General features: G+C 44.0%; 4 protein-coding genes across 4 annotated transcripts; 2 read left to right on the top strand and 2 right to left on the bottom strand.

Moving 5' to 3' along the window:
• Positions 1-4034: 4034 nt before the first annotated feature.
• Positions 4035-4295, bottom strand: F5147DRAFT_573828 (uncharacterized protein; the record flags this gene model as incomplete). Its single annotated transcript, XM_041431180.1, has 1 exon — positions 4035-4295. The coding sequence occupies one exon, from the start codon at positions 4293-4295 to the stop codon at positions 4035-4037; it is 261 nt and encodes an 86-aa protein (XP_041294496.1).
• Positions 4296-10337: 6042 nt separating this feature from the next.
• F5147DRAFT_573872 (uncharacterized protein) lies at positions 10338-11108 on the top strand (the record flags this gene model as incomplete). Its single annotated transcript, XM_041431182.1, has 3 exons — positions 10338-10482; positions 10535-10615; positions 10732-11108. The coding sequence occupies 3 exons, from the start codon at positions 10338-10340 to the stop codon at positions 11106-11108; spliced, it is 603 nt and encodes a 200-aa protein (XP_041294495.1).
• Positions 11109-14972: 3864 nt separating this feature from the next.
• F5147DRAFT_651357 (uncharacterized protein) lies at positions 14973-16348 on the top strand (the record flags this gene model as incomplete). Its single annotated transcript, XM_041433535.1, has 8 exons — positions 14973-15030; positions 15079-15242; positions 15288-15461; positions 15519-15599; positions 15669-15710; positions 15778-15846; positions 15893-15962; positions 16023-16348. 8 exons carry the CDS (start codon positions 14973-14975, stop codon positions 16346-16348), a joined length of 984 nt encoding a protein of 327 aa, XP_041294494.1.
• A 436-nt stretch (positions 16349-16784) lies between these two features.
• On the bottom strand, positions 16785-17477 carry F5147DRAFT_573771 (uncharacterized protein; the record flags this gene model as incomplete). The annotated part of the gene is made up of 1 exon (XM_041431177.1): positions 16785-17477. The coding sequence occupies one exon, from the start codon at positions 17475-17477 to the stop codon at positions 16785-16787; it is 693 nt and encodes a 230-aa protein (XP_041294493.1).
• Between the last annotated feature and the right edge of the window lie 8590 nt (positions 17478-26067).

The raw sequence follows: 26067 nt of genomic DNA, 5'->3' as shown, positions 1-26067 counted from the left end.
CTTCGTCATCGCTGTTGGGGAAGGGGCGATTGGAGAGAGTCTCATCGAAGATAACATCTTGGGAGTTAAAGAAAGCGCCAGTGACAATGTTGTGACAGCGCCAGGCCTTAACTCCAGGTGGGTATCCCATGAAGATGGCCTCCCGTGAATGTGGACCAAGCTTCTCCTGTAACTCTGGGGGAATACGTGCAAAGCAACGAGCACCAAAAATGCAGAGGTGACTAAGATTGGGTTGAGACCCATGTACCATCTCATATGGCGTCTTGCCAGGAGGTAGGGCGCAGGATTCCGTCCGGTTAAAAAGATAGCATGCAGTGAGCGCAGCCTCGCCCCACAAGGATGGAGGTAAATGTGCAAAGTCCAACATTGCATACATACGACCCTCGATCATACACATCACCCTCTCTGCTTTACCATTCTGCTGATGAGCATATGGAGCAGAGCATCGACGTTGGACTCCCATTTCCTCGAGATCCTTGGTGAAGGCATTGTTCAGGAACTCCCCCCCATTGTCTGACTGAAATATCTTAACGTGCTGACCTGACATGTTCTCCCAATGCGCTTGTAGTGACCGCCAGGCTTCCAGTGCTTGGTCCTTCGACACAAGTAGCTGAAGATCCAAGGCGTGAGTGTGATCATCAAGGAATACAATGAAATAGTGTTTGCCGTGGGGAGTGAGTGTTGGGATGGGTCCACATACATCAGAGTGAATCAGGGCGAGGAAGGTGGCGGCTCGCTCAGTTTCAGATGCCTGAAAGGGTAGGCGCGGATGTTTGGCAAGAATGCAAGACTTGCAGTGAGAGAGTGGAGTCAACGAGTCTAGAGTGATGCCCTTGGCGACATGACTAAGATGCATCACTGCTGCTTTGCCGATGTGGCCAATACGGGCGTGCCAGAGATCCAGGGAGAGGGGGATGTGCGCGAATGCGGAGATGACCGGCGCATGAGGAATCACAGGTGCAGGAGGAGAGAAGGGAATGAACTCTACATCTGGAGCGTACAGTTTCCCCATTGCAGGGATTGCGCCCAGTTGTGTTCCTTTGTAAGTGAGCTCGCAGGTCATGTTCGAGTGGAAGTTAACATCCCATCCCTTAGTGTTCATGCAACTGACTGACAGGAGGTTAAGAAGTGCCCCTGGGGCATGAAGACAGTTGGATAGGTGGACACATAAACATCATCCGCCAATGCTCCACCAGACAATGCAGTTTCCCCGTCCTGTCGTTTGCAGGATACCATGGTTAGCTGTAGTCACTGGTACACAGTCCTCTGAGGAGTAAGTGTGGAAGTAACGACGGTCCTTGATGAGCGTAAGCGTGGTGCTGGAGTCGAGGATGGTATCAAAAGGAAGACCGGCGATGCAAGATACTTCATCCGGGACCTCAGCAATGGACACAAATGACATGTCCTCCATCAGACTCGTGAGACTGGTTATGGCTGCTGCTGCAACAGCAGGTGTGGGAGCAGGAACTGATGTAGATGCTGGTGCGGGCGTTGTAATGGCAGCTGCTGTCACGTCTTTCTCTTGTTTCTTGTTCTTCATCCAAGGGGCTTGCCCTTCCATGCCGCTGCCCTTCCCATAACAGTGGGCATGGTCGTGGTCACCTTTATTACAGCCTGGTGTGGTGCAAAACACTCCCTGTGGGTTGTGTTTATGCATGTGCAGACCGGTGATCAAATTCGTGCCACTGGTTGAAGGTGTGGTGGTAACGTTGGCATATTCGGAACCCAGATGAGAGGAATGAGCATGCTGGGTAATGGCGTGACGTGCTGCTTCAGATGTGATGCGGGACACACAACTTTCAAAAGTGAATGTGAGCACGGTGGTAGGAGTGGCACTCATGGATTCATCGTGCATATGCTGTTCGAGTAAGGACTTAAACTGTTGCCAAATGGGTGTTTGGGGAAGACCCATCAACATGTGATAGATCACGTCAGTCTCACCCCAAGGGGCACCAGCATCGAGTAAGCATTCACGAAAACAGCGTGTTGTGCGACATAATTAGTGGCATCAGCAGAGTCTTTCATCTGTAGCGCTTGTACCTGCTGTCTCAGGAGGTACTATGCGCTCATGTCGGTGTGGTTGAAGTGTTCTCGCAAGATTTGCCATGCCTTACATGCGGTAATGTCGTGTGAGCGAGGGATGAGTGATGCAACGGAGGGACTGAGATGACGAGTGATGAGCTCTTTTGCCTTCATGTCTTCAAGCAGCCATTCACACATCACTGCTATTTCAGCAGTCATGGGATTCACTGGATCGACAGGTGAGGGTAGAATAGAGGGTTGACCGAGAAGATCCCCCGGTTCAGCTTTTGTGTTAATATGGCACCAATGATCCTCGCATGCGAGGGCGTATTGCATTTTAGTAGCCCAACCAACATAATTTTCCATACCGAGCAACTCGGGAATATGATTGTGCTTCCCCATGACGATACTGCCGTGAGGAGAAATGAGATGGACGAGTGGCGGGCGATGATTGAGACAGATATGTTCTAAAGTTCTCTGTCTGGCTTTGGATCAAGCAGGGCTCATAACCTGTAGAAAGTAGAGCTATAGAACAAGTCTCAGCATCTGGAAGAGAACCACTAATATTGACAATACCTATAGAACAAGTCTATAGACGAAACACAATAAGTGAGAGTCAGTGTGCATACAGAACATAGAACATACCTCAGCATCTGGAAGAGAACCACTGAGGTACAAACAACATGAAACAAAGATATTATAAGCTATAATATAGAGACCAAGACGATCAATGAAACGGGAATGTGTCGATGTTGTACATCCAACAACTACTATAAAGCTTAGAGTAGATTTGTCTGAATATCTCAGTTCTTATGAGAAATTGAGATGTGAGCCATTTACCTTTGTGTATTATACATAGTGCTGATGAGACATAGTTACATTGTTCTCCTAGATACTTACACAGAGTAGTAGAGAGCCATTTCCCAATACTTAGGGGTCAAACCCAATATTTTGTAGTTTTTAGTTGATATTGTGAATATTATTGCTCTTTTTATCCAAAATACCTGTCATTATTATTATTGCACATACCACTCACTTTCCTGATGCTCATTATCAGTTCCAACATTGTTTCCTGTAACCCACAAACCCAAAGCCTACCAATTTGCTAGCCTGAAAATATTGAATCCAACACTTTGGCATCAAACATTATAGTTATACCTTTGGACATTGTTTCCTGCTTTTAGATTATTGACTACCTGTCATATCACTAACATCCAGACTGTTTCCAGACAGCAAACCTCTGGATCAAACACATTTGTAATTTAAGTATAGCAGACTAGGTAGTGCAAGACCACAATACATTATATTGGTTAGGTGCTTACTTTATGTAGTGATCAGTCATTGTTGTATCCTTAGTCTGAGTATAATGGAGTGAGGTGGATAGACAAGGGTAAAGAAAATATATAGCTACCTGTGTTAGTGGTGACCTGTATGTGGAAATATCCAACACTCCCTTTCAAGTCTAGCATAGTTGAAGCATATCAACAAATTTCTGAACCTTTGAATAAGCAAGTGCCTTTGTGAAAAATTGGCATTTATCAGGCAATATATGAGTGTGACTCTACTATTATTGATAGTCTTTCAATGAAATGATACTGGATGTTAATGTGCTTTGTGTGCAGATGAAATTTGTTGTTCTGGGTAAGAGTAATAGCACCTTGTTTGTTACATAGGACAAGATCAGGACTGATAATAGGCATACATTTTTTTTGAATAGATTATAAAGTCAGATGATATCCTTTAACAAGTTTGTTACAGCAACATACTCTGCTTCTATTGATAATAATGTTGTGTTATGCTGCTTCTTCAAACTCCATGCCACTAATATTTCTGTGAGCAATATGATGTGTCTCAATTAAATGATAATGTAGTTGTGAACTCCAAACTGTGTCTGTGTAGGCTAAGATGCCTTCATTGAGATCTGTGACTCAGAGGTTGAGATAAAGGTCACATGTGCCCTTGAGATAATGCAAAACATGCTTTGCAGCTTGCTAATGAGATCTTTCAGGATTTTAAGTGAATTGTGTAAGAATTGAGGTTGTAAATACAACAGGACATAAGCTAAGCACAGCCCATGCAAAAGAACCAAGAAGTTCTTGATATAGGATATTGTATATTTTGCTGATACATTGCATAGTTATTGGTGACTGGTCATTTGATAGAATAACATTAGGTTTGAGAGGAGTAGAGATAATATGAGTATTTTTGAGTTTAAAATGTTTGATAAAAGTGTTGATATAAGTACACTGTGATAATAGTAGAGTGGACACCATTTTCTAGTACTTGACTTCAAATCCAAGCAACTATTTTATTTCTCCAAGATTAGATATCTCAAATCTTTTTCTCAACTCATTCTTTAACCAATCTATTACTTTGACAGAGCTTCATGTGACAGTTATTTGTCTGTTGATACAGAGACAACTATGGACAATTTCTCATCATGCTTGAAGAAGATTGTATGGTTAATAGCTGCTCATATAAATCTGATTTTGTGAAAGAATCAGCCTGCTTGAGTTCATAAAGACTTTTCTTGAGTTTGCAGACCTTGCCTTCTTAACTGGGTTTGAAATATCCAGAAGGGGGTCTCATATAGATGTCTTCAGTTAGTTCAGTATTGAGGTATACATTTTTTATATTAATTTGGTGAATTTTCCAGCATTAATGAGAATAGCTCTTACAGAAGGGAGCTTTATAATAGCAGAAAAAGTTTTATTGTAATCAATGTCTTTGTGTTAGCTGTTGCCATTAGTGACAAGGAAAATATGGTCATATGAAGGAGTCAGCACGCCTGTGGCGCGCGGGAGAGTTGTGAAGGGGTCGCCCTATCGGAACTCAGAGATCTTGTGAAGGGCTCATTCCAAAATTGCATATGTACTATACTTTCCTTATGGATTCTTACTGCCTGACCTCCTCCTCCTACTTTAGCATTCATCAATACTCCTGCATAGTATATTGACCCTCCCGATCCCAGGAAACTCTACAGGTATGGTCTTGTTGCAGTTCTTCAAGCTTGCCCAATATCTGTCACAGTTGACTGATACTAGCCTATCATACTAGGCAGCGGTCCCCACTTGAATATTCGGATTACCGGTAGCATTATTGGTATTTAAATACTGATAGCATGACTCTACCTAGTGAGCTCGTTGTGGTCCACTCGAATGCTAATTATGTTCAGATGGATTACTGATGCACAACCTTAGACTACCTGGTGAGCCGGTTCATCCTTACCAGAATTGGATTGTGCGCTCCATCAAAATTTTGCTTGCATAATTTGCTAGTACAGATACTGGTAACCTACATATTTATGTCACACTTCAATTAATTCACTTCTTGCTGCCAGCATCATTGGCTGCTTCATCCTCTGACCCAGACCCAGATCCAGCATTCTCATACAAGTCCTCCATTTCCTGGCCTTCAATCTCGATTTTAGCATGCTCCATTGCAGCAGTGCGCATTGCTTTCACAATTTTCTTTGTCTGTTTGAAGTTGCTCACATGTTTATACATACCTTCGATCATCGCCACCTGAAAGCCCAATTGAATTGCAAGCTGCTTGGCATGTTCATCAAATCCAAACTACACAAAGCTCACAATGTCCTCAGGGTGAACTTTAGAATCCAAGTGGACTCAGATGGTATGGTTGTGATTTGGGGTACTTCCAGTGAATACCTCCACAGATTTCTCTATATTTCCATTCATGATAGCTTTTTTCCCAGTAGACTTAGAGGAAGCCTGCAGGACACTGTTGGATACCTCTGAATTTTTGTCCTTGATGGCTTTTCCCCAGTAGACTTGAAGGGACCCTGAGGGACATGATGGAGGTGTGGGGCCATTGAGTGTTGATCTACTAGTATGTTGTAGCACAGTGTACTAGTTAGATTTGAGCTAGCGTGAATTGAATTTGTTCATCCCACCAATCAGAAGTGAGAATGAAATTATTTAAATAGTGACTTGGCACAACAGTATCTGAATAGTTGAGCAGTAAGGCTAGTATGGTGGGAGGTTGTCAAGGTTAATGAGTCTCGACTCCCCTAATTGTTACAATAGAACCTCCATCTTTGCCTGCCCTATACCATGCACACATAGTACTATATACATTCCTCCAAGTCCCGCCACCCTTTGGGCCTCTACCTTCGGCAACTTTTTGCAAGCATGTCTGTGTATGAACCAGATGTCATGTGCAAGCTACTGGCTGCACTGGAGCCGAAAGACTCAAAAAAAAAATTTGAAATGAGCTGGAAAAGTTTGGCAAGCAGGTGCAAGTTGGTGAATCTATTGAGATTGAGGACTAACTTGGAGATTATTTGACAACACAGGTCAAAAAACGTGTAGAGTCCTGGACTGGCCATGATGACCACATGACAAATCCACAGCCAAGGCGTCAATATGAGTGGGAGGCTGAAATTGTTGAGTATATCAACTACGTCTCAGGTAGGACTTAAGTACAGTCAGCAAAAGCACTCACACAACCATGCTTGGACAGCAAGATTCCTTTGCTTGGCCTCCACTTTGTGCCGCCATCTTACCTGCATGCTCTTTGGCAAAATCAACCTCAGCCTGCAGTCAACCTAGAGACCTTATATCTGAAGCCACTTCAGATCATTCACCTGTTCTATTACTCAGAACTCACACATTGTCCATGATGCAACTGTACAGACAGTGTCCAGTGGGATGGATGGACTGGCACTGGTCCACGAGATGTCTATGGGTTGTTTGTTGATGAAGGTGCAATTGGCACCCAACTACACTGTGAGAACTGTAAAAACAAGAAAGGTGATCAGCAGCAGAGCTTTGGTGAGCAAGACAAGGACGGGGATTCAAATCAGACTCAGCCTAAGGGTCACTGCTTTGCCATGACAAACCTGGAGTTCTGGCACAATTGGGTGCACTGGTCAATTCCTAGTGAGCACTGGCATCTTCATAGTGTAGTACATATTTACAACTTACTATAGTGGACATACCTATATTCTTTCGGAGGTGTGCAGTAACACACAAGCTATTTGACTTGTTGATTGAGCTACGTCTTTCATCAACTGCTGGTGGTCTCGCTGAAAATGTCAGGTGTGATTGTGTTAGTTCTAAATTTAGACCATCTGCCTCATTGTAGCTTAACACCTAGAGCTTTACCTACTTGAATTCAACTGGCATAAGTTAGCATACCTTCAAGCTTTGAAGTCTCATCACACTGCACATCACAGCATGGACTACTTTAGCCCAAATCCCCTGCAGTCATTCTCTGATCCTGGTGACACAAAAAACTATAATGATAAACCAATTTCAAACAATGTGATCACCGAGGTCTTCCAAGAATTTGTATCAGGAGGTCGCAAGAGGAATCAGAGGACTATCTATGGACATTGTCAGGCAAGTCTCAATTTGAATGGCTTCTATGTACTATAAACTTACTTGCAGATAGGTGTCAGCATTTCGTTCGACAATGCATTTTGTGCTGCAGGAAAAGCACTCATAACCAGTGGAGAGAAGCAGAAAATTAAAGTATTGAAGGGTGGATCATCAGTCTTATGAATGAGAATGGCAAGATCATTGGTTGGGTCAGTCCACCGCCAGTTCCAAAATGATCTCAGGCTCACCTATAATAATCAGCGGTTCTGTCATGGCCAGTCTAACACCAAGATCACTGAACTTCTTGATGGTCTGAAAGCTCACTGCAAGGAGCTTGATGTCCCCCCACCTACAATCTTTGTTGCAGACAACTGTTGTCACGTCTGCGGTGCAGTCACTGTCATTTTCCCTCAAGCAAGCATGAAACTTGATGTATGGCATTTTATTATGAGGCAAGCACCTGTTCTATTACCATTCAAGAGACTAGTAGTATACTCATCAGAACAAAACATAGATACACAGCCACAGTGCTCAATTCATCAAGAAATCTATGCCAAAGGAAGTAGTGGCTGAGATCTCCGCATGTATCCTCAAGAAGCATGCACAGGGCAAAATTCCTGCAGAGTACTGGGACTGATGTGAGCAAGAGAAAAGGCTTAGCAATACTTTTGAGAAGTGGTCAATGGAGGGCACGCAGGGTGAGTTCAAAGCCTCTTGCTGGTGGCGAGGACTTAATTGTTTCTGCTAGGTACATGAAGAACAACTTAAACATGTGAGAAAGGGATGTCTTGAATGTCTGCATCAGGATATACATACAGATGGCAGTTGCATTGAGGGATCCCACAAGGGCTGGAACTCTCTTCAATGAGCTCACAGCAGCAGCATCATGATGTTTACAGCACTATGTCATGACTTTGTCCTCTGATGGAATATCTGTGTTGCTTCTTCATGCGAGCATACATCTGATTTTCTTTCGTCAACTTATGGTTCTCATCACATTCATCTTGTTGACAGAATTGCATGACTATTCAACAGCCTTCAGCGTGAAGAGAAATCTACCACCAGTACCCACCCTCTGCCTGAGCCATGCAACTTTCATCAAAGGAGCACTTTGGCCTTGTCGAGTCAACCTTTGCATCCACGTTTGGTGGCCTACTAGACATCAAGACAAAGGACTCAGAATCTGGTGATACTGACTTATGCACTAACCTCCTTGACAAGATCACTAACAACGATCATATGGAGACTAGTCTGCAGTCAATGAGGTCAGAAATGATCAATGAATTGGATATTGATCCACAGCTGTTGTTGATGCCTCAGGCACCTGGCAGCTGTGAGCCTCCTGCAAGCATAGAAGAGCCACTACAACAAGCAAAGCCTGCAAAGTGCAAGGCAGATGACAGTGAAGAGTCTCAACCATGCCAAGGTCCGCCTCACAAACTTCTGAGGCAAACAGAGAGATCATAAGGGAACATCCCAGAAGAAGTTCCTACTATGCAGTCTTCAGAAGTTGCTGCATTGCTATCAAATCAGGTAAGCCCATTCTTCCTTCTTTGACAAACCACTCCTTAATACTCTTTTGATGGATGACTCATCTTTTGAAAAATTTACCGCCTCATATGAAAAACTTCACTTCCCTCCCATCCTACCTCACTTACTATCTCAATGGATGACTCATCTTACAAAAAATTCGTTGCCTCATTGTCATATCCTGCGTTCCGGACCCGGACTTATCACACATCATTTCCGGATGTCCAGATCCGACCGACTTCTACCTATTGTCCAGATCCGACCCGCATCTAACTTCCGTGCCTTATCCCTTTGAACATTCCTTCTCCAGTTAGACTATAATCATTTTCTGTACCTCATTTCATTTCCTCCTTTATTTTCCTCCGTTCTCATTTCCGTCTTCATTTACTATTTTCCGATAGACTAGTGTTTGACTTTTCTATATGCTCCGTCCACAGCCTCACATAGCTTCGGACTGCGCTGGCTTACTCTCCGTTAAATCCTCAGTAGTATATAAACCCTGTAGAATCTATGTACATCCTTAGTTCGAATATTATCTTAGACTCTGCTCATTCCCTCCTCCGTCCGACTTGAGTTTCTCCTCTCGTCGTCCTCCGCTAGTCTTAGGATCAACTCCTATAGACTTCTCACCTCCGCCTCTACCTCTGGTAGTCCTCCGCTATTTCCTTTCTAGTTCGGACATCGTCCGGATTAGTCTTATCCCTCGTTCCTGAACGTCCGCCGGAATTCCTGCGCATCGGACATCGGACTCCGGACTCGTCCAACAACCTTCGGACATCATCCAACAGCCCTCGGAAGTTAGGGGCACGTACTTGGGTAAGGAACACAGTGCACGAGCTGAAGCCAAGCCCTTCGGATTCAACCCTTGAGCACGTTCTTAACACTCGTATGAAAAACTTCACTTCCCTCCCATCTTATCTTACTTACTATTTCAATGGATGACTCACCTTATGAAAAATTTGTTGCCTTGTATGAAAAACTTTACTTCCCTCCCATCTTACCTTACTTACTCTTTTGACGGACAACTCATCTTACAAAAAACTTCATTTTCCTCTCATTTGCTCATCTGCATTATAGGGTATTTCATCACCCACACTGGACCACTACCTCAAGTCAAGGAGCTGACTGCCTTACTGCAAAGCTCTCTCGCGATGGCCGATGGCCACCAGCACCAGCCTTCCCACAGTCACACCCAACTTCACTCTCCCAGATCCGGTTGCAGTGATCAGTCCTGCTGCCATCAATAGTAGTACTGTCACTCCTGCACCCATTCTGAGACCCCCAGGGATGACCCATTCTCAGCACTTCATTACCATCACAACAAGAATTGATGCCCATGCCATGCAAATCTCCAGCAATACTGAGTTCCATTTGTTCATGGACATGAGAGTGGAGTTCACATGTATTTCCTTCAAGATGACGCCAAAACAGTGGGCTGTAGCTATGGAGACCTACAACAACCATCTCGAGGAGAAGAGCCATACTAGCAGTGTTGAAGCGGTGAAAAAAGACCCCCAGGCCCTTCTCCAAAAGCTTAGTGAGATTGAAGTGGCCATGATGAGCTGTGTGGTGAAGAATAACTTTAAGTGTGAGTCACTTGTACTTTTTCATGTGCTAACTACTTACTCCTTTCAATATAGCTTGTTCTGGCTCTGAAACCTTCTGGAGGAGACACTGTCATGCTATCGAGCTTGTCAAGACTGAGCCTGGGAAGAAGATATGTGAATTTACAGCTGTTTGAGTCACAAAGTTTACAAATAATCTCTTCTTCAGATTCGCAAGGCCCATACATGCTCCCACTGCAAAACAATCATGTACCCTGGTCCCGAGAACTCAGGGTACAATTACAGACGGGGCTTTTGTGCTGACAGCGCTAAGCAGGTATCCAAAAATGAGCCACCTCCACCCTGGCCTCAGCCACCAGGCATTTTCTCTGAAGGCAAGCATTTCCATTCATGTGCCTTCCTGGAAATGGTCAAACAAATCTACGAGCAAGTCTTCCTCTGGCCATCTGGTGAAAGCCCTGCCCTTGAGCAGGAAGCATTTGCGATGATGCTCTTGGACCAGTCGATGACACTTGAATCAGGGACTGTCCTATTCAAGTTGTATGAGAAGCTCGAGATTGACAGAACGACACCAGATGCACTGCTCACTGTGCACAATGGTGTCAAGCACCTTCACATTGAGTACCTCCAGGAGCACTGGGCCTCATAGTATTTTTTCTTTTAATCTCTTCTTTCATGCTCGATTCTTAGTATTTGATATTGATTTGTACCTATGGTCCAGATCTTGTACCTTAAAATTAGTTTCTCCCTGTGTTCTTTATCAGTCCCTCGTCTTGCTTTTTTGTTTGCATCATTTGCATCATTTTCTCTCCCCCCCTTCCTGCACAATAGCCACGTCTCCTTCCTTCCACTTTTTCATTATATGTCACATGACTTGTGGTTGATCTTGCAAATGGTCCCTCACATGCATGACCATTTTGGCATTATGTGAGACCAAAAAGGTTGACCCCTTCATATGAGGAAGTTGCCATGACAAGTCACACCTTATATCACATGATATTGTCATTTTTATCTTATTTGGCTTTGAGGATGAAGTGGGAGTTTATTATGTTTGCATTGGCAAGTGGATCAATGAAATCTCATGCATTAAGTCTCTTGATTGCTACAATTTCTTCATTCATAGCTTTCTGCCACTCAGATAACCTTGTGGCTTAACTCTACTATATCCACTTTCACCACCAACACAATAACAAAGACTTAGATCAAGGTAGGTACAAATTTTTTCTACTTATGCTAGAGCCTCAACTACTGTATTGACTACTGCACCAACTACTACCACCTCAGCTACCACTCTGACCTCCTCACACTAGTATCTACTACCTCTAGGCTATTCTGTAGAGTATGGTTTTTGCAGCTTATTACATCATTGCTTAATTAGTCAAAATCTCCTTCATAAATACTATAACCTTTAAACTTATTACTTAAGATATTGTGATGACTGTACAGTATATATGAATGGAAGCTATTGCCTTATTATCCTTCCACTACTCTAACATGCATACTCTTATACAGATATGAAGATACATATTGCTGCTTCTTGGATTCTAATAATTATATTTCCTTTTATAGTAATGTAAGGACAATAAAATGATACCAACTGACCAGACTTATGTAATAAGCAAAGCATGAACATAAAACCTATTGATCTGTTTCCACTGAGTAATGAAACTCTAGAGGATAGAGAGTTTGATATAAAGGATATGATACAAGTTAAGACCATATAGGCATATGATCAGTGTGTGATGATGCAGCCTAGGCAGGTTAGTTGAAAATGGATTAGCAGATAGCAAAATGTTAACTTGAAGATGCCACATATATTGTAAGTAAGAGCCAGTTGTAGTTGTAGTTGTAGTTGTAGTGGTGAACTGATTTTTTGAAGGACAACAACCTAAAGTACTAGAATAAGTCAGAACTGAAATGGTGTTCTAACTGGGCCTGTCTCATTTGCATCTGCCTCTTATAACACATTTAATTTATATAGGTATTTGGCTGCATTTAGATAGAAGTACTTTTGTGAGGTCAGTAATGCTATAGTTAATCTAATAGTATGGAATTGATAGAAAAGAAATATAATTTAGTCAGCCCAATAGTATAGTAATGATGAAAGATAAACCAAAACCAGTCACTCTAATAGTATGGTAGTGACAAAGGAAAAATTAAATTAAAACAAAATAAACTAGTTAACCCAATGGTATGATGATGACAAAAGAAATAATATGTTATGCTGATAGTTGCATAGTAAAACTGAAGCCTTGTATCATTGATATAATAACTGGACAGTCAGAGAGGCCTGATAGCACACCTACTAGACAAACTAGATAAAAAAATTAATAAGTACTATCAGAAGAACTTACTGATGAAATGACAAATCTTTAGCATGATTACAGATTGATTGTTTCTTTGTGTTCAGAAGCTTAATACTATTATGAAGGTTGGGCAGAAATTTGCCAAATTTACAAAGGCAAGACTAAGCTTATATAGATCAACTTATGTTGTTATCTGCAGAAGCTGAGGTGCATTGAAGCCAGTGATATAAATAAGATTATGTACTTAATTTGTTCAATAATGTTCTTATTGAATGGATTTAATATTGAATAGGCAATATAAGAAATATATCAAACAGATAAATTTGTATTGAGATTTTAACACAGGCTAGCTGCTATGCTTGTAGGATAAGTATATTTGACCCAAGAGGAAGCTAGAGAAGCAAGAATGTAGAAATTAGCACAGATAATGTCTTTTATTAGGTGATGCAAAGTACAGGAAAGCACTTTATACAGACAAGATGACTGACTTCAGTGCATTTAGAAACAATGCTTTTGGACCTATGAATGTAGACAGTTTGGTTGTAAACAAACATTTTAAGTGTCTTCTGAATTATCTTTAGATGAGCTATCCTTCTAATATTGCATCATAGAAGCTGCTTGATCATATTAACTATCTTAAAATAGAGATTATAATAAAAAACTTGAACAGCATAACAAGCCTCTTGTAGAACATTAGGCTAGCATAAGGTTAATTAGTGCACTAAAGTTATTAAGAAAAGTAAGCTAATGCACTGTAATGCTCTCATAGTAAACTTTCAAGCCCTTTTTTTTTAGCTTACTTTGTATCAGCTGTGGTCTACCTTAACCTAGAGTTAGCATTAGGGCTAGGCACATAGTTGGAAAGATTCACAGTCAAGGGCCTTGGAGGACACTGTATAGCTGGGCCTAATATTCTTTTTTAAAAGTAAGCTGCCATTAGTTGACCCTCTTCATTAAATAACTTTTCAGAGTTGGCATCACTGGCCTATGACATTATAGACTCCATTGTTGTTATTGTTTCTAGCACCTATTATTATAATGTTTGTTCCTTATAGATGATCTAATCCAAGTTGTTCTTAGTAGGTTTGGAGACATTGAATAGTGAAGAGCTAGTGCCGGAGAGCATAATATTAGTGATTATGATAAGGCTCATAATTTATCATAATTAGATGTGAGAGTAGGACTGAGTGAGCTAGTAAGAACAAATATTATAAGTCATTAGCTGTTATATTATGTATAATAGGTATTGAGTACTCACATTTTTGTCTCCAACCAAAACTAAGATGTGTCTAGATATGTCTTTATAGTACATAAGGTAGAAATGAAAATTTTACTCTAAATTAGCATCTGTGAGCTAACATCCAAGTGTTGCTCACCTATCATTATGTATTCTGCTTATATACTGCCTCAGACTCTTTGGCCACAAACTTGATAGGCTGTTCAAACTTTAACAGCTATTATAGCTGTTTTAGTAAATAATAGCAGTAATATCATGTTTTTTTATATAACTAGGATTTACTATGAATTTGAGGTTATACATATGTTCTTAACTTGTATATGCTCAATACATAAATGATTCTTTGACAATTATATTATGTCTATCACATAATAAAACAGTTTTAACAATGATAATAATTTCTTGCAACATATTTACTGTCATATAACAAATATAACCATAAGCAGCTCTTGATTAATCAATGATATCACCTGTTTCTTTCCACAGCTTCATGACTTAGTACTACATCTATTCTGAGAATATGCAGCAGTTGAGAACATTCCAAAGGCTCAGTAAGTTGTGCTTAGATATATAGATAGCAGCTTGTTTAATATTATTGCTGAGTTTGCAAAACACCATGATAGGATTCCAAATATGTATAAGCATATGAGGCCTATACCTATAACAAGTAAGATTAAACTCTTGCCTTTCTTTCTACTTCCACTACATATCTCAAAGTACTCACTGCTTATATCATCAAAAATGCACTAAGTCCCTGCCACACTATGGTACTAGACATTAACATTAGTATAGCAGTGTTAGTATACATTATATATAATAAAATATCATAGAGTTTATTTTATTGCGATTTTCATAAATAATGACAAATCCAAAAAAAGAAAAACTTTGTACCGCTGTGTTGATCGGTCTGGGTCACCATCCGCACCAATAATACTTGCACATTTGCACACGTCTGACTCATTACTCCATAATGGCAAACAACAATGGCCGTGAACTTAGCTCCGAGGTGGAAGACCTCAACGATGGATGTATGTTCATATCTGGACCATCATTGGGACACTGCTCATGAAGAACAGGGGGCCAGAGCCTGTACAATGACGAGAAGGGAATGAAATTTACTGTACTTTTCACACCTCTTCAACCATTTGACCCCAAGCGACGAAGGAATGCGAAGCCGACAACAATCACAAAGATAGTTTATGTGCATGAAGACATGTCTACGAAGGACATGATTATCAAAGTCCTTGATACCATCAAACGATGCAACTTGCTTCAAACATCTTAGCTCTATGCTGGCTCCAGGCTTGAAGGATCCGATTCACTCACTTTCACATACACTGTATACCGTTCTCAAAACAAAGATGTCTCTCTCGACAATGAAGATGATTATTTGGAGCTTTGTACTCAGGTTCAGAGTGCAAGAAAAGCTGAGGTTACACTCAAGCTAGCTGAACAGAAGGTACTTATATCTCGTCGCCGTGTGGTATTTTTGGCTTATTGAGTTGGTACAATCAAGGTTGTCACTGGCGACAATCTGACTGAAGATGAACAAGATGATGACAAAGAAAATGAGAACCCCAGAAAGAAACGAAAACAGGTATATATGCACTGTAATTTGCTAGTTTCACGTGTGTAATTGCTAATGTGTTGATTGTGGTGGTCATAGCATGTGCCATCGACGGAGGAAATAGCACAAGACCAGCATATAGTCAGCCTACAGAACAAATATTGTTGTGAAGACCGAAGTTGCCCATATGACCTTTGTTATCCCTCAGGTCCAACTGCAAAGCACGTCCATCTCACCCACGAACACCTTCGAACTTGGGCAGCTGCAATGGCACGAGGTCTGAATGTATTATTCAGACATATTTACTGACAGGTTATATGCAGGAGGCTGATACACTCGGAGTTGATATTGAACATCCTTTGAACTCGAAAATCTTTGATCCAACTGACCATGGTGATTCAGATTCTGATGACATTTCAGCTCTTGCATGAAGACGATGTGCACAGCTTGCAGGCCGCAATCACAACAACCAATCCAACATAACTGTCAACTTCGCTGGTCTAGCTGAGCTAATTCGCTTATCCTCTCCTTCAAAAAATCCAACTCGCAGCACCAAGACAATGTCTATCCCTCCAAAACTCGATCTCCAGTCTTTTGCCACTTGGTTTGGTCTATCAGGGCAGCTTCACGACAAACTGAAAGCGATTCATCTGGATGGGCCACACCTTCTCCGTCTTGTCTCTAATGAGCAGCTTCGAACTGAGGGTGGCCTCTCTCTAGGAGAACTAGCAGTCCTTCGTGATGCCGAGGAACGTTGGAAAGAAGGTCATGAGCTGTAATTGAACTGCTATTGTACACTGAAAATTTGTGCTTGAAAACTGTATGTGAACTTCATCATATGTAACCTGATTTGCAGAAAAAGCCCCATGTCATCGACAGCGTGATGGAGTCACAAACACTATACATCTCATAATAGAGTTTCTTGGTACTAAAAGCATGTAACCCACTCCAACGAAGGCGAGATTTGATGACACTGAATGCTTGCTCGATAGGATTATAGTCAGGTGAATATGGTGGTAAATATTCAACTCGGCAACCTTGAATGAACACATCAGCATGCCAGCACTTGAACGAGTCACGACAGCCAATTACCATAGCTATAAATGAGATTGACAACTTCTTCAGAATGGTGTATATGAGCATTGTCAAGAATGATAACACTTCGTGGAGCAGGATATGGGTTGGTCAATGGCAGCTAGTAAGGTCAAGTTGAGTTTAGAGAATGGCTTCGCAATATGAAAACCTTACAAGATCATCACGAAGAAACTCATAGAATGTCTGGTGTGTGAACGAGCCCTCAACAACCCTTGCAGCAATGATTCCCCGATCTAGAGCCATGGCAGCTAACATTGACAGGCGCCGTTTACGAACAAATGGGTCATGCTGCTCGACACGCTGGCCTACAGGTGCCTGGCCCCAAAGATGTGCATAAGTTCTGTCATCTTTTGAGACTTCGTTGAGAGAAATCAGGTAGTTGGCTGGATACTGGCCAATTCGACGGACAAATGCTGCATGAACCATGGGATTGCGTTTGGAAGCAAGCTTCTGCACCCGTTTGACATTGAGTCCAGCACGTTTGAACGAGGCATGGATGGTTGCAAGAGACACAGGCAGATCACGATATTCTTCAAGACGGCAGCTGTATTCATCCAAGAAAAGGGTTGGCTTGTGACGAGCCAAGCGCAGCAAGTACAGACAATCAGAATGAATAAGTTTTTGTGGGCGTCCACGTCCAATAGCAAGTTTTTTCGTAACATCTCCAGTAGCACGATTTCGACATAGAGTTCGGTATAATGTAGATAGTGAGAAGTCAACAAGTTGGCAAATTTTGTGGTCGGAGTCTCGTCGTCGATTTTTCAGCCACAGAGCGATGCGTTTCACATCGTCGCTGATGCGGCGGTTGACCATGATGATGAATGTTAACGGTGTACCACACGCACAAACAACTCACAGCCTCAAACAATTTTCTTTTTTGGGATTGTCATTATTTATCAAAATCGCTATAATATATATATCTAATGTAACTACTCAGGAATCAGTTAGTAGTACATTATTGTTGGATAATAGATAAACATTAGACATATTAAATGTTGAGCTCATTGTAGTGTGCAGTGAGCAGGCATTTCCTAATTAGGCAATAGGGCACTAGTGCAGATGTCTGCACTTGCACCAGATACAGAAAATTGTACATACTGCAAAATTATATATCTGTACTTCTGATAATCTAGAGACTAGTAAAGCTGCATCACAAAAAGTCCAAAAAACAGGTATTACCTTATTAGGCTGACAGTCACAAGATTTTCTGGGTCAAGGGTTATGAGTGTTGAAAAGATGATGCCAGTGCTCGATCATTATGACGTTGAGTAGTTCGAAGCTTACTGTTGTTCCCATGAGTGCTATGCAAATGAGATGCTTCTGTCATCCTGATATGCCAATGATATACTGCTCTAAGTTTGATCCCTCCCTGATATTCTGTGCAATACATACAGTCCACTTTGAACGCACAGTCAATGGAAGGAGCTTGTCGAGTCTATCATGGATTCATGTATACATTGTACTTGGATTCAAATGATATACTGCTATAAGTCTCGTCCGTATCTGATATTCCCTTAGTATGTGCCCTAAGTCTGATTAAATGTGATAAGTGTGTATCTCGAATGTAATGTTACAAAGCTCCATATCCCTCCTGTGCGAGAATATTGTCATCAAGCTCTTCTCCCTCATCAGCCCTAATTTGATCTTCATCGTCGATTCCCTCTTCATGACCATCCTCACTGTCATTGTCATCCTCGCCATCATCCACATCATCCTTGCCATCCTTGTCGTTGTCATTGTCGCCAACCTCAAACTCCAGGTCTTCATTGACATCAACAGAAACCACAGCACCATGATTTCGCAAGAATTCATCCCACTCTCGTGTGACCTGGTGACCGACACCGCCTCCACGGAAGCGCATAGATATATCACAATCAACAAATCTATTCATTATATCAGTGTATAGCAATACCAATTAAATAGAAAACACGTACTGACTATGGTACCTGGAACCATGACAACCATCTTCTGAATGGTGCTGACTCAGATGATGATGAGGAGACTGAAAGCAATGCTGGTGACCAAGCACCATACTCAGAGGTTGTGTCATATCCCGCGTTCCAGACCCGGACCTATCACACATCATTTCCAGACTTCCGGATCCGACCTGCGTCTATCTTCCGTGCCTTATCCCTTTGTACGTTCCTTCTCCAGTTAGACTATACTCATTTTCTGTACCTCGTTTCATTTCTGCCTTTATTTTCCTATGTCTTCATCTCCGTCTTCATTTACTATTTTCCGATAGACTAGTGTTTGACTTTTCTATACGCTCCGTCCACAGCCTCGCATAGCTTCAGACTGCGCAGACTGACTCTCCATTAAGTCCTCAGTAGTATATAAACCCTGTAGAATCCTTGTACTTCCTCAGTTCGAATATTATCTTAGACTCTGCTCATTCCCTTCTCCGTCTGACTTGAGTTTCTCCTCTCGTCGTCCTCTGCTAGTCTTAGGATCAATTCCTATAGACTTCTCACCTCTGCCTCTACCTCTGGTAGTCCTCCACTGTTTCCTTTCTAGTTTGGACAATGTCTGGATTAGTCTTATCCCTTGTTCCTGAACGTCCACCGGAATTCCCATGCATTGGACATCGGACTCTGGACTCGTCCGACAACCTTCGGACATTGTCCAACAGCCCTCGGAAGTTAGGGGCACGTACTCGGGTAAGGGGTGCAGCGCACGAGCTGAAGCCAAGCCCTTCAGATCCGACCCTTGAGCACATTCTTAACAGTATATTCGAACTCACACCTTACCGAGTATACTTACAACTAAATTCATGGCACCAACAACCACTCAGTGTTACAAGTAACATCGGTCACGTGGCCCCCCTATCATTTTTCCTTCATCCTCGCCCTCACCATCTACCGGCTCGTCCTCCTTTACTGACTTTCCGTTGACCAGATCCTTGGGACCATTCCCATCCCTCGCATCACTTGCCTCTTGGCACGTGTATGCACGTTCCTTCTATGACTCGACCACCAATGTGGTCCCGCACCTCTGACTCGGACTGACTCATGCCACCAATGTGGCTTCCCTTTCCTGTTCCCTTCTGACTGCAGATCCCTGCACGTTGTATCCTTACCGTTGGTCCGTTCCAACATTTCTCGGTCTCATTCTGCATTCGACCATCCACCACTAATCCAGCTCTGTTGCCAACGCACCTATACCATTCTCGTTTCCCCTTTACCCTTACCTACTGTGCGGTAGCCTTGCCCTTAACTCCTCTCCCTTAGTATAAGTAGTCGGTCAAACTGTACTAGATTCTCTAACTTGAATCTACTCAATCTTCCCTGGAACATACTTCCCTCTGAAGCCCCCTCAGCTTCAGTCTCTAGTATCTTTTCTTAGTTGCTCATCGCGACTAAGTCTATCTCGATTGACCTCATCGTTTGGACAAGACTGTCCTTACTTTGAGCGACTTCAAAGACATCCGTCCTAGAAGTCACGTGACATGCATGTACTGTGATCACTGCCGACTCGTCATTGCCGGTCTCACTTGCTACACCGGATCCTTCCGGTTACGTCACGAACGTTAGCGGACGACACCCCTCTTAGGGCTCCACATAACAGATCTATTTGAGTGCGTAACACTCAGACCAACCTTTGCGCAGCAGGCTTAGTAACCGCCCGACGCGACTCTACTCCCATAGTTGATGCATTCACTAGCTTCTCACAGCGTTGCGCTAGTGTGCAGGGCGCTGCATCCAGCATCTCTCAACTCATGAATTGTCCACACCCAGAAACCCCAACTTGCACACCGGCCGGATTCCTCCCGGAAAATGAAGATACTCCGGGTGGAGATCTGCCGGATGACGGGGGAGGTGACCTGGACAATGAACCTCCGGAAGACCTGACTGACGATGAAAACAAAGGTCTCGGTCCACAAGACCTGGTCTTCCTCCGCCTTTCTCAGGCAATCAATAACCTGGTGCATAACAACCGCCGATCCGCCATCCCTGACGACTCTAAAATCAAAGTCCGAGAACTGGACACCTTCGATGGCACTGAGCCCCGGAAGCTCCGGGTGTTCTTTGTCCAATGTGAGCTTAACTTCCAAGCTAAGCCAAAGTCTTTCCGCACCGGCCGCGCTAAGGTCAACTTCGTGCAATCATACCTCAAGGGCATGGCCCTTGAATGGTTTGAGCCAGACCTCCTTTCGGATGATCTCGCAGATCGTCTGGAATGGATGGATGACTACTCCGAGTTCATGTTAGAACTCCAAATTCACTTCAGACCTCATGACCCGGTCGGAGATGCGGAAATGCAGCTGGAACAGCTCTATATGCGCAACGGACAGTGCATCAACAAGTATGTTGTAGAGTTCCAACGGCTCGCTTCCCAAGTCCGCGGTTGGGGCGACGGGGCTTTGCACCGTCAGTTCTACAATGGACTTCCGGCTCGCATCAAAGACGAAATCAGTCGTCAAGGAAAACCCACCACTCTGTCCCAATACAAAACCCTCGCCCAGACTATCGACGCCCGATACTGGGAACGCAAGGGAGAAGTCTCCCGCGAAACCAAACCCTCCGCATCCACCCCTCCTGCTAAGCAGTCAGCTTCCACCTCCGACCAGAAAGAATACTCCGGCGGAAAATCCGGAAACGCTTCAGCTTCCTCCTCTGCCAAACTTCCGGACTTGACGTCCAAGCTCGGAAAAGACGGTAAACTCACCTCCAAGGAGCGCCAGAGGCGCATGGAAAAGAAGCTCTGCCTCTTCTGTGGCGGACCCGGTCATACTGCCTGGGACTGCCTAAAGTCCACTTCCTGTGTGGCCAAAGGTCGTGCTAGCACGGTAACTCCAGAAGCCAAACCAGAGGTCTCGGAAGAGACAAAAAATTAGTCCGCAACCCTCTTGACTCCGCGCGGGACGAGGGTTGCATTGACTCAACCCGCGCAATGGAGCTACGTCTCAATGCTATTTCCTTTTCCGATCCGAACTCTTTAGTACCATCCGTCTCTATTTCTACTTTTCCCGATATCTCTCCGTTCCCGGCTCTAGTAGATTGTGGTTCCTCCCATTGTTTTATAGAAAGCAAGCTAATCCGAGAAAATAACATCCCGACCTATGCAATTCCTCCGCTTCCGCTCCATCTGTTTGATGGTACTTCTAATGCCACTATTACCGAGGCAGTAGATTTACCGATCCGGTTTCCGACCGGCGTGGTTACCTCCGAAACATTTTATGTTACTCCGTTGGACTCATCCTGTTCCATCATTCTAGGATATAGCTGGCTCACCCAACACAATCCGTTGATTGACTGGGTAAAGGGCAGCATTGATTTCTGTCCGATTCCTCATGGAGTGCCTTCACCCCCTCTGACCTCACTTCCGCTGGCTCCAGCAGAAATCCCTTCCATAACCTCACCGAGTCCCTCCACTGATAACTCCGTTCCCAATATTTCCCTAATCAATGCAGTTGCCTTTTGCCAGGCCTGTAAATTAGAGGGATCGGTCCAGTTCAGTATTTTCGTCCGACCCACCGGTGCCAATCTCCGCTCCGCTACACTCTCCTCTGAACCTCCGAACCTATCCGGAATCCCTTCGGAATACCACGAGTACGCGGATGTCTTTGATAAGGGCAAAGCCGGACAGCTCCCTCCCCATCGTCCCTATGATCTAAAGATCGATTTGGAAGAAGGAGCGGCTCCGCCCCTTGGCACCATCTATTCCCTTTCTCCAGTCGAGCTTGTAGCTCTTCACAAATTCCTTGATGAGAATATTGTGACCGGACTTCTTCGTTCCTCGTCCTCTCCGCACGGAGCCCCTGTCCTGTTTGTCAAGAAGAAGGACGGCTCCCTATGCCTCTGCGTAGATTTCCGAGGACTCAATAAAATCACAAAGAAAGACCGCTACCCTCTTCCCCTCATTTCCGACCTTCTCGATTCTCCGAGCTGCGCTAAAGTTTACACTAAAATTGCACCTCCAGTCCGCTTACCATCTAGTCTGGATGGCGGAAGGAGACGAGTGGAAAACTGCTTTCCGGACGCTGCTATGGCTCCTATGAATGGTTGGTTATGCCCGAGGGTCTCACCAATGCTCCTGGCAGCTTTCCAGCGCTTTGTCAACACCATCTTCGCCGATATGCTTGACATATGTGTTATTGTGTACCTCGACGACATCTTCATTTATTCTGCAGACCTTGCATCTCACAAACAACACGTCCTTGAAGTTCTCTGATGCCTCCTGGAAGCATCGCCTATATGCTAAACCAGAGAAGTGCGAATTCCATTCCGACTCTGTAGAATACCTCGGATACCTCCTATCTCTGGCCGGCCTTACCATGTCCTCCTGACAAAGTCCAGACTATCTGCGACTGGCCGGAGCCCCGGAAAGTTAAGGATATTCAATCATTCCTCGGATTCACCAATTTCTATCGTCGCTTCATCTTTAACTACTCGGATATTGTAGTTCCGCTTATGCAGCTCACTCGCAAGGATGCTCCCTGGAATTTCTCCGAGGATTGCCAGAAATCCTTCGAAACTCTCAAGAAAGCCTTCACTACCACTCCGGTGCTCACGCACTGGATGCCGGATGTTCCTATTGTCATTGAGACAGACACTTCCGACTATGCTATCACCGGAATACTTTCTATAGTATGTCCGGACCAGGAGCTCTGCCCGGTTGCCTTTTACTCCTGAACCCTTTTGGCTCCGGAACTCAACTACGATACCCATGATAAGGAACTTTTAGCTATCTACAAAGCTTTCCGGTCCTGGCGACACTACCTTGAAGGCTCTGCCAAGCTGATAGATGTTGTTACGGACCACAAAAACCTTGAGTACTTCACTATGACAAAACTCCTCACCCGCCACCAGGCCCACTGGTCGGAATACCTCCATCAGTTCAATCTCATTATTTGTTTCCGACCTGGAAAACTCGGAGCTAAGCCCGACTGCCTGACTAGACATTGGGACGTCTACCCCAAAGAGGGGGATAAGGACTACGCTCAAGTTAATCCGCACAACCTCTGGCCGATATTTACCACAGAACAGCTCGCTTTGTCCCTCCGGGCATCACACCTAGCAATTCCGGTGCTCCGGGCAGCTGTACTAATGGATGTTGAGCAACTTCATAAGGACATTCTGTCCGCCTTTCCCCATGACCCTATCGCTTCCAGTCATCTTCTGGATCCGCTGGACCCGAGATGGACAGTGGACGAAAGTGGTTTCCTCCGTTGTGACAACCGTATATACGTTCCGGAATCCAATGACCTCCATCTCCAAGTACTCCAGAATACACATGACCACCCCCTATCTGGACATTTCGGTCAGAACCGGACCCTGGAAATTATCTGTCGGGAATATACCTGGCCCGGAATCCACGCATATGTCAAGGACTATGTTAAGTCTTGCACGACCTGCACCTGAGCCAAAGTTCCGAGACATAAACCATACGGATTGTTGAAGCAACTCCCCATTCCCGAGAAGCCGTGGAATTCTATATCCATGGACTTCATCAAACAACTCCCCGACTCCTCCGGCTTCACCACCATCCTGGTAGTCATAGATCGACTATCCAAGCAATCCATATTCATTCCGACCTATGACACCATCACCTCTCCGGACCTCGCCCGGTTATTCCTCCTCCATGTGTTTTCCAAGCACAGAGTTCCGTCCCATGTTACTTCCGATCGTGGTATGGAATTCGTTTCCCACTTTTTCCGGTCGCTTGGAAAAGCACTTGACATGATCCTCCACTTCACTTCCGGATATCATCCGGAAGGTGACGGACAAACTGAGCGAGCTAACCAAACCCTAGAACAATACCTCCGGATCTACTGCAACTATCAGCAGGATAATTGGTCAGAACTGTTACCCTTGGCCGAGTTTGTGTACAACAATGCTCCGAGTGCTACCACCGGAGTTTCACCATTCTTTGCCAATAAGGGTTATCACCTGAACATTTCCATACATCCGGAACATGATCTTTCCTCCGCCCATGCCCGGGATTATGCTATAGATTTAGATGAGCTTCACCAATTCCTCTGAGAAGAAATGTCCCATGCCCAAGCACAATATCAAGGACCTGCGGACGCTAGACGGAAACCCGCTCCGGACTTCAAAGTCGGATATCAGGTCTTCATTAAAGCAAAATATTTCCGCTTGACCTGACCATCAAAGAAGCTCTCGGAAAAGAATCTCGGTCCATTCAACATCATCGCTCGTCCCAGCACTCATTCCTTCACCATCCGTCTTCCGGACGCTATGCAATCCGTGCACCCTGTATTCCATGTCTCTCAGTTAGAACCCGCAACTCCTAACACCATTCCGAATCGCATCCAACCTCCTCCGCCTCCAGTATTAGTCGACGGAGAACTGGAATACGAAATCTCCGAAATTCTGGACTCCAAGATCGACCGCCAGAGACGTCACTGCCAACTACTATACTTAGTACGTTGGGCCAGATACGAGGGAACAGACGAAGAAACTTCCTGGATACTTGCAACCGAACTTGGAAATGCACCGGAACTTCTATCGGATTTCCACTCAGCATATCTGGATAAGCCAGGACCAACTTCTAACAAAGAGTAAAAAAGACATGCATATATGTACATTATTTAGGCGTCCAACATCTGGACTTTGGATCTGACGACCTAAGAATCCATCTCCATGTCTCCGCCGGCCTCCTTTTCCGCCTCCTCTCCATTTTCCTCCTCCAGAGCATCCTCCACATGCATCCGGAAACCGTTCCTCAGACTCTCCATGAAGAGAGCCTGAAACACCCTCTGCTCCTCCATGAACCGGAGCATGTTTTCACTCACCCGGTCCATCGCAGCCCTACTTCCTTCCACCGCTGCAACACCTCTCTCCATCAGCCCATTGGTCTGGGCCAGTTCTGCCACAATGTTGTTGGCGGCTGTTACAGTAACATGGCATGAGTCCCCTGCCAGCAGAACAGCCCTCTGCCACTGCACGGCTATAGACGATACCGGAGTCTCACCAGCTCTATGATGATAGATGACAATAGATGATGATAGACGATAAGCGGCAACTGCCGGGACCGCGACACATGACGACATAGGTCTAGAAGACCTATTTATGTTATCAAGATAGAAGGCAAGCCTTGTGTTGCCTCATGTACTGATAGAAGGGTGCCACATGGACCCTATCTACGATAGAAGCCCGCCTCATGGATGCTATCTCTGACTCATGTAGATAAGCAGATTAGAACCCAGCTTTAGGCTGAGCTTAGATACGACGAGTAGCCTTATATAAGGTCGAAGATTAAAGTAGACGTTCCTTACTTTAATCTTACTAGGTTTACCCTTGAACTCCTTGTCCCGCTAAAGCTACCTGCTTGACATCGACTTGTACCTTCAGTGACGCCTCTCACTGTCTGTAAACCTGCTATCATCTCAGTGTAACCCCTCGTTAACCACCACGAGCTATGTTCGAGTACGCAACCT

Source organism: Suillus discolor (genome assembly GCF_016758755.1).
Source record: "Suillus discolor strain FC423 chromosome Unknown F5147scaffold_18, whole genome shotgun sequence".
Lineage (NCBI taxonomy): Eukaryota > Fungi > Basidiomycota > Agaricomycetes > Boletales > Suillaceae > Suillus > Suillus discolor.
Note: the sequence above shows the minus strand (reverse complement) of the source record. Positions and strands in the feature narration are given on the sequence as shown.